Below are 9,876 nucleotides of genomic sequence, written 5' to 3'. Positions count from 1 at the left end.
TCAAGTGTGGTCACCACTCCCTCAACAGTCACTTCAAATGATACCACCACTCCCTCAACTACATCTATTGTCACTTCAAGTTATACCACCTCTCCCTTGCAATATACAGTCACTTCAAGTGACGCCACCTCTCCCTCAACATTACCTTTCACTTCAAGTGATATCATCTCTCCCTCAACTACATCGACAGAGAACTCAAGTGTTGACACTACTCTCTTGATATCAACACCCTCTTCAAATTACATTACATCAACAGTCACTTCAAGTGATCCCACAACTCCCACTTCTCCATCAACAGCCACAAGTGAGGTCACCACTCTAAGACTAATAATGTCATCAACAAGTGGTACTACTACAGTGTTAACAGGTACAGATACCTCAGCAGTTGTAGCAGTATCTACACCGTCCACCCCTTCACTAGGACTAACATCCAGAGACACTACTTTGGTGACAACAATCAAAACCACTGTTGCAGAATGCAGTAAGATTATTTTCACTTATTCTCAAAAACCATCATAAGATGATATGATTGTAAAGATGTAAAGTTTTTTTAAACTTTCAAATTGATACCAAAGACTATTGAAATGTGTGAATATATTGCTGTACATACACTGCTTTATTTGATTTTTATTGTCATTTATTTTCAGTGTCAGATGCTCTGTTGAATGTCATCAGGCTGGAGGATGTCACCAGTAAGTTAATCAGTGTGAGTTGGACTGGTATTACCCTGGACCAGCAGATACAGTACAAGGTGAAGCTGGCATCTAATTCCAACACAACTCAGATTGAGACCTCGGCCACCAAAGCTGTTTTCTCAGACCTTACTCCTGGAACCATATACACTCTGATTATTGAGTACATATCCTGCTACATCAAGAAAAACATTTCAAGAGACATAATCACTGGTATGTCAACTCTTGTTCAAGTAATCTCCTTGAATTCACTAAGAGCATACTTTTGCTTTTAAAACAATTATAGATCAAATTAGTGCAATAGGACATTTTGTGCAAACATCACATTTGTTTTGTTACATCTTTATCTTTTCTCTCCAAAAGCTGGAAAGGTCTATGAATCTTCCACTCGAATTCCAGGCAGAGAGTTTTTGTCTGATTATTCAAATCAATCCAGCAAACTTTACAAAGACTTTGTGGCCAATTTTACCATGCAGGTAAATATTCATTAAGCATTTTTTATAATTGCTTTCTAATTTAGGTAATATAATACAACCTTGTATGATTTAAACTTACATATTTCTTTAAAGGTTGAAAACAATCTCCCAAAAGCATACCAGGACCTTACCAGGGCTAAAGAAATGGTGGTGGTTGTGACAGGTGTTCACAGAGGAAGTGTGATCGTTGACTTTGATCTGGTCATTGCTCTGGAGGTTAAACTGTCAACCTCTGACGTGCAGAACAGTGTCATTAATGCGCTGAAATTATCTGCACTCGGAGTAGATCTGAATTTCACCTCAGTCAAAGGTTTTTGAATTCCAATGACTACATACAATGATCTTTTCTGTGCTCGTGAATCAATCAAATTATTTTTTTAAATAAATATTCAAGGACTAACTAAATTTAAGGACGTTATCATATCACCGTGTGTATTTAGTGGCCTTTAGTGACTTCATTTTTACTATATTACAGAGGCAGATGTCTGCCAACGAGGCGATTACACATGCTCAAAAAATGCCAGCTGTGTCAGAGAGGGACCCTCACATTCATGTGAATGTAAGGCAGGATTCTACGACGAAAACCCAACCATACCGGGTACTGACTGCAAGAGTAAGAAAACTTTGTTGCTTGAAATGTGGGCCACACTTTACATGAAATAAGTACCTTATACAAGAGTAACTACCAGTGGAAGAACGTATGTTATTACCCTGTAATACACTATTAAGTACATCCATTTAAGCAGTATTTACCACTATAGCACTCACTGTTTTGTAGGAAATATCTCTCCAGGTGCAGATCCATGTAAAGGCTTGTGTTCATCATGTGCTCAGTGTGTGGTTGGTCCTGGAGGCAGCCATGAATGTAGCTGCTATCCTGGTTTGATAGATCAGAATCCTGTTAATCCTGGGAAGCTATGCAAAGGTACACTAATGTCCTCTGCCTCAATTGTATCTGTATCAATCCTTACTTGTGTATCTTACACATGCGTTGCATTACATCTTCATTCCATCAAAATGTGCCCACTATAGATCCTGTCGACTGTTTTGATCAAGAAAATGACATTTGCTCATCCCAAAATCTATGTCTTCCATCCAAGTTTCTCTGCTCATGTAAGTTCTGAAATCATACCAATTCTTCAGATATCACATACTGTCTTCAGAGAAAGATGAATCTGTAATACTGAGGCCTATTTGTGCCTCTGACTGACCTACAGCTTATTATAACAACTCTCTCTGCTTCCCTCCTACAGTGAGGAACGTTTTCAAATTAACAGCAGAATTCAACTCTTGGACCTTCAACTCCTCTCTGCACGACCCAGGGAGCGATGCTTGGGCATATGCCTCTACAAAGATCATAAAAACTGTATGCACATACACTCCCTAATTTGTAATTATTGTGATGTCTTACAAATGTCATCTTAAAACACTATGGTTTCTTTTCCATGAGTACTTTTATAAATAGACGTCTACTTTACTATACAAAATGTTTCCAGGTTGTCCCCAGAATGCGGTGTGTTCTGTCAGATTCATCCTTTGACATGACAGTGGTGGGCTTCCAGAGAGGTAGTGTGGTGGTCAGGATGATGTGTGGTTATAATGGGAATACTACCGCTGATGAAAGAACTCTCCAGGCTGCTCTGCAGGACACAATCCGCAAACACTTGGACAACTCCGCCATAGCTACCTTGAAAAGTATGTTTAAAACATAGGATTTAAAGAAAAATAATTGGCATTACATGATGATGGTGTTTGTTTTGTTGAATTCATGTATGTGACTCAGGTTGTGGTTTCACAAATTTCTTCTATTTAATTTTGTGTGGGATGCTGCTTATCTAATATTGTCCTTTCAATAGTTACTGATAGACATTGACCAAACATCTGTCTGTTCTTTGTAGGAGTTCCCCAGATATCAATGGCCCCAGGAGCAGGCTGGAAAGTGGCGACAATAGTCCTGGGAGTTCTGCTGGGCTTCACTTTGACAGTCGTGGTTGTTGTTCTGATCATCACCATAGCGAGGAGAGCAGCTAGCAAGCTGACCTCATATAACATCGAGCAAACAAAGCACAACAGACAAGTGGTGTCCGATGACTACTTAGAAGGACGTTATTCTTATCAGGTGTAGTTCAGGGATTCTTAAAAAGACGAGTTAATCTAAACTTTTTTTCACTAATATATTTGATAATATTAAAAGAAGTATCAGCTATCACACCATGTAAAGGAACAACCTCCTAATACTTTAAGTGTTTCATAAAATGCAACTAACTCAACTCCGTCAGACAGGATAAAAGGCATTACATTTTTACATTTATTGTTGAACAAGTGTTTAATAAAGGCCTTGATTGTTTAATTGTAACATTAGATTATTCAAAAATGTAATACAAATCTCCAAATGTCTTAATTGTTTTATTTTATAGTGCTATATAATGCACCAGGGCTAATTTCGTGTTTGCATGTTTTTTGTTAGTTTTTTTGCATGTTTTTCTAGATTAGGAACATAAAACAACATTTAGAAAGCTAACATTATCCCTAGGATCTACCACAGCAAATAATACATCAGTAGTTTAAGCATATCTTGCAACAAGGTTAAAATATTTTTTCTAAATATTGACTAAAAGATCGATCTTATTAAAGGGTTAGTCATCAGTGAGTTGATAAGGCACTGATAGAGTTGCCAACGGACACTCAAAGCAGACATATTTGTGCCTCTACAAATAAATGTTTAGTACAAGCATTTGTAAAATATAGAAAATGATTTATTTGAAAACAATAAAAATATAACTGTTATATCAGATCTTTCAGCACTCTGACGGAGTTGACTTTAGAGTTAATGTTTTATAGAGTTGACATTTTTTATTTTTGTTCTTCATTCAAGTGATATACTAGTTTTTCCTCAGTTGCTTTAAGGCTCTAAAACCTAATTATGTCATGTCCTATCTTAATCTATCAGACAGATGGAGTCAACAGTTTATGGTTGTGACAATGGTGATTTCAATACTGTTTGTTTAAATCTATCAGAAGTAGAGACCTTTACAGATCATGAGTTGTCTTGCTGCACTACATGTAATGAGGACATGAAGAAGGGGGTCTTTATGGTGTAACTGACCCAGCTCATTTCTGATTCATTTAGGATTTTAGACAAATCTCCCTTACACAATTTTTAGAAATCCTAGTTTTGAAAGAAATAGTCTTTAAAGTCAGAGAGGGCCATTGGAAAAAACTACATGCCATCTTTTTTCAGTTAGTATTTATTATTGACAGTTTTTTTAATTGTAGAGTTTGACATTTAGATTCTTTGCTCTGCACAAGGGCATTTCTGAGCATAGAGCTGGCATGTACATGAACCATATTTAAAATATTTGGACAATTCCAAAAGCAAATCTTTGCCCTTGTAAGCTCAAATAATGCAACAAAATAAAAAATGTAAACTATAAAAATACAGGTTCCCTGTAGAAAAAGGATTGTCCCGAGTTTCAAGAATCCCGGTTAAGATTTGTCACTCATGAAAACACAGATTACAATGTATGGATCTGGAGAAAACATAAGCACTTTATGACATTTGCTGATATTGAAAGGGCTTTATAAATGAATATGATTTAATTTAATTTACTATTGCAATATGAACTAAATATATTGTTTTTTACAAGTGACATGAGATCTAAAGTGTTATTGTGTACATATGCAATTTCACTGAGTGCATAATGACCTCTATCTTATTGCAGTGGAAAAGAGTACTGAAACAATCCACTAGAGGCCACAGTTGTCTGAGAATTGAATATACAGTGCCTTCAGAAAGTATTCAGAACCAATGACTTTTTTCAATATTTTGTTACGCTACAGCCTTATTCTAAAATGAATTAAATTAAATAAAAATCTGTAGCATTGAAGGTCCCCAAGAACACATTGGCCTCCATTTTTCTTAAATGTAAGAAGTTTGGAACCACAAAGACTCGTCCTAGAGCTGGCCACCCGGCCAAACTGAGCAAACGGGGGAGATGGGCCTTGGTCAGGGAGGTGACCAAAAATCCGATGGACACTGACCGAGCTCTAGATTTCCTCTGTGTAGCTGGGAGAACCTTCCAGAAGGACAACCATCTCTGCAGCACTTCCCCAATCAGGCCTTTATGGTAGAATGGCCAGGTGGAAGCCACTCCTGAGTACAAGGCACATGACAGCCCGCTTGGAGTTTGCCAAAAGGCACATAAAGACTTTCAGACCATGAGAAACAAGATTCTCTGGTCTGATGAAACCAAGATGCCAAGCGTCATGTCTGGAGGACACCTGGCACCACCCCTACGGTGAAGCATGGTGGTGGCAGCATCATGCTGTGAGGATGTTTTTTGGTGACAGGGACTGGGAGAATAGTCAGGCTAGAGGGAAAGATGAACGGAGCAAAGTATAGGGAGATCCTTGATGAAAACCTGCTCCAGATTGCTCAGGACCATAGACTGGGGTGAAGGTTTACCTTCCAACAGGACAACAATCCTAAGCACATAGCCAAGACAATGCGGGACAAGTCTCTGAATGCCCTCGATTGGCCCAGCCAGAGCCTGGACTTGAATCCATTCAAACATCTCTGGAGAGACCTGAAATAGCTGTGTAGCGATGCTCCCCATCCAACCTGACAGGGCTTGAGAGGATCTGCGGAGAAGAATGGGAGAAACTCCCCAATTTACAGGTATGCCAACCTTGTAACGTCATACCCAAGATGACCCAATGCTGTAATCGCTGCTAAAGGTGCTTCAACAAAGTACTGAGTAAAGGGTCTGAAATTTTTCTGAATGCACTGTAGTACCATCAAGTCACCTGCTTCAGAGTGTGAGTGCAATGCCATGAACCCATAATGGGCTCATTTGAAGTTTGTTTGTAGTCTTATTATTTGTTCTATTACTAATCAGCATGATTGAGGGCTTTGTACTATTAATAAACATTTATTTAGTATTTTGGTGTTTTGAATGTGCCTTTAAACATACCTGTATTCATATTGTAGGACGGTGATTATATTTAGCAGACAAGCTCCTCATTCACTCCTCCAATCTATTTCCCTTTGTCCAGACTACATGATTATAATGGTGAGGCCTTGACTGGCCACATGGCAGCATTCGCAGTCTTGGAAGGCTAGACTTCTCTGGGGCAGACAGACTGGTGTTCCCTGGGTAATAACTCCCAGACAGGAGAAGCTGTCACAGATCAGAGTTATTCAGTAATAGGTCTCATCATGTCACCACTGAGTCCAGTTTCTCCTCAGTTAAATAGCTGTAGCCTGTGGGAGCATCTCCATTGGTTACCTGAATCACCTTGCTCTATACAAAAGGTCAAGGAAGAAGAAGTGTCTGATTATATCCGTTTGAAGACATAGCACTAATGTTAAACTTTTTACCCAATGGGAGATTCAAAGTCAGCTAGAACTCTTTAAAGTGGACCTGGTGAATGTAGATTAAAATAATTAAATGTCACCTCTATTCCGTGACGAGAACTATTCAACGCTGGTCTAACCAATCAGAATCCACGCTTCAAGATTATTTTGATCAAGCGGACTGGGAAATGTTCCGGGCAGCTTCAGAGAATAATATTGATTTATACGCTGATTCAGTGAGTGAGTTTATAAGGAAGTGCATTGGAGATGTTGTACCCACTGTGACTATTAAAACCTACCCTAACCAGAAACCGTGGATAGATGGCGGCATTCGCACAAAACTGAAAGTGTGAACCACCGCATTTAACCATGGAAAGATGACCGGGAATATGGCCGAATACAAACAGTGTAGTTATTCCCTTCGCAAGGCAATCAAACAAACAAAATGTTGGTATAGGGTCAAAGTGGAGTCGCAATTCAACGTGAAACGTATGTGGCAGGATCTACAGGCAATCACGGACTACAAAAAGAAGCCAGCCACATCACTGACACTGACGTCTTGCTTCCAGACAAACTAAACTCTTTGCCCCCTATGAGGATAATACAATACCACCGACGCGGCCCGCTGCCAAGGACTGCGGGCCCTCCCTCTCCTTCTCCGTGGCCGATGTGTGTAAGACATTTAAACGTGTTAACCCTTGCAAGGCTGCCGGCCCAGACGGCATTCCTAGCTACGTCCTCAGAGCATGTGCAGACCAGCTGGCTGGTGTGTTTACGAACATATTCAATCTCTCCCTATCCCAGTCTGCTGTCCCCACATGCTTCAAAATGGCCACCATTGTTCCTGTACCCAAGAATGCAAAGGTAACTGAACTAAATTACTATTGCCCCGTAGCACTCACTCTGTCATCATGAAGTGCTTTGAGAGACTAGTCAAGAATCATATCACCTCCACCTTACCTGCCACCCTAGACCCTCTTCAATTTGCATACCGTCCCAATAGGTCCACAGCGATGCAATCGCCATCACACTGCACTATCCCATGTGAACAATAGGAATGCCTATGTAAGAATGCTGTTCATTGACTACAGCTCAGCATTCAACACCATAGTATCCTCCAAGCTCATAATTAAGCTTGAGGCCCTGGGTCTCAACCCCGCCCTGTGCAATTGGGTCCTGGACTTCCTGACGGGCCACCCTCAGGTGGTGATGATAGGAAACAATATCTCTGCTTCGCTGATCCTCAACACCGGGACACCACAAGGGTGCGTGCTCAGCCCCCTCCTGTAGTCCCTGTTCACCCATGACTACGTGGCCATGCACGCCTTCAACTCATCAAGTTGGCAAACGAAACAACAGTAGTGGGCTTGATTACCAACAACGGTGAGACAGCCTACAATAAGGAGGTGAGTGTCAGGAAAACAACCTCTCACTCAATGTCAACAAAACAAAAGAGATGTTTGTGGACTTCAGGAAACAGCAGAGGGAGCACACCTATCCCCATTGACGGAACAACAGGGGAGAAGGTGGAAAGTTTTAAGTTCCTCGGCGTACACATCACGGACAAACTGAAATGGTCCACCCACACAGACAGTGTAGTGAAGAAGGCACAACAGCGCCTCTTCAACCTCAGGAGGCTGAAGAAATTTAGCTTGTCACCTAAAACCCTTCCAAACTTTTACAGGTGCACAATTGAGAGCATCCTGTCGGGCTGTATCACCACCTGGTATGGCAACTGCACCGGCCACAACCGCAAGGTTCTCCAGAGGGTGGTGCGGTCTGAAGAGAGGGTCACAGAGGGCAAACTACCTGCCCTCCAGTACACCTACAGCACTCGATGTCACAGGAAGGCCAAAAAGATCAAGGACAACAACCACCCGAGCCACTGCCTGTTCACCCCGCTACCATCCAGAAGACGAGGTCAGTACAGGTGCATCAAAGCTGGGGCCGAGAGACTGAAAAACAGCTTCTATCTCAAGGCCATCAGACTGTTAAACAGCCATAACTAACACAGAGAAGCTGCTGCCTACATACAGACTTAAAATCATCGGCCACTTTAATAAATGGATCACTAGTCACTTTAATAATGTTTACATATCTTGCACTCCTCATCTCATATGTATATACTGTATTTTATACCGTCTATTGCATCTTTCCTATGCCGCTCAGACATTGCTCATGCATATATTTACATGTATATATTCTTATTCCATCCCTTTACTTAGAATTGTGTGTATTAGGTAGTTGTTTTAGAATTGTTAACCATATGTATGTGACCAATAGAATTTGATTTGATGATTTAATTTGATTTATCAAAGGTCCACAACATGGCGAGCTAGGTGCTTGCAGACACTTCTGGCCAAACACTGCATTCGGCATTTCCACTGCCGTATCTGCTCCATCATTCAATATTTCATACAGCTCTCCAAATAGTGGCCCATAACAACTGAATTATTCAGGAGGTTTTACATCAGGATGACTGAATCACAGACAAACAACAGACACTGCATGTGTTTAGTCCTTTAATGGATTGGCTAGGAAGGCAATCAATTACTGTTTCCATTTTATAGCTGCCATTGTCTGAGGGCACCTTTTATTTATGGGACGCAAAGTCATTTGTTGACTTCCTGTTTATGGGACCGTTTGTATCTCAGAACTAATTCCTGATGATGAGTTTCTGTGTTCCTTGTTTTACAAATTGTAATGCAATTTTTTTTTCAAGATGACATGTAAATTATATTGTACTTTAGGCCTATATGCTTAAATAATTGTAATTTGCCAGGTCGTAAATTTCACTGCCATAAGGAAACTCTTTATTTTACCACCCAATGAGGAATAACAAAGGAATCAAACCATCTTCACTGGACCTAACATAATCCCTCTGAATCTTTAAAGTCCACTAAAATAAAAAAAGGCAGTTTGGTGCCCTCATTTTCCAATGGGTTTGGCAAGCTCTCACTCAGTCTTTGTAGCGTAATGAAAATCACAAATACAGTTCCTTCCACTAATATTGGCACCCTTGGTAAATATGAGCAAAACAGGCTATTAAAAAAAATAAGTATTATTTATGCTCTTGGTCTTTCATTCAAAATATTCACAGAAATCTAACTTTTAATTACAGCAAAATAATTGAAAGAAAAAATGTATTCTTAACATAAAACAAATATGTTTTGTATGTGTGCCACAATTATTGGCACCCCTTCATTCAGTACTTTGTGCAACCTCCCTTTACCAAGATAACAGCTCTGAGTCTTTTCCAACCTCCTTACGCATTATAGGAGAACACATGGCAAGGAATCTGAGACCATTCCTCCATACAGAATCTCTCCAGATCCTTCAGATTCCAAGGTCC

General features: G+C 40.2%; 1 protein-coding gene across 1 annotated transcript; it reads left to right on the top strand.

Annotated features, from left to right (window-relative positions):
- The first annotated feature begins 25 nt into the window (after nucleotides 1-25).
- LOC139386287 (uncharacterized) lies at nucleotides 26-3,438 on the top strand. The gene is made up of 10 exons (XM_071131783.1): nucleotides 26-481; nucleotides 654-905; nucleotides 1,056-1,168; nucleotides 1,262-1,478; nucleotides 1,644-1,781; nucleotides 1,947-2,093; nucleotides 2,201-2,281; nucleotides 2,422-2,534; nucleotides 2,665-2,863; nucleotides 3,067-3,438. Exons 1-10 carry the CDS (start codon nucleotides 331-333, stop codon nucleotides 3,291-3,293), a joined length of 1,638 nt encoding a protein of 545 aa, XP_070987884.1. The 5' UTR covers nucleotides 26-330; the 3' UTR covers nucleotides 3,294-3,438.
- The last annotated feature ends 6,438 nt before the right edge of the window (nucleotides 3,439-9,876 follow it).

Source organism: Oncorhynchus clarkii, chromosome 27 (assembly GCF_045791955.1).
Source record: "Oncorhynchus clarkii lewisi isolate Uvic-CL-2024 chromosome 27, UVic_Ocla_1.0, whole genome shotgun sequence".
Classification (NCBI taxonomy): domain Eukaryota; kingdom Metazoa; phylum Chordata; class Actinopteri; order Salmoniformes; family Salmonidae; genus Oncorhynchus; species Oncorhynchus clarkii.
This window is presented reverse-complemented; position numbering and strand designations above follow the sequence as displayed.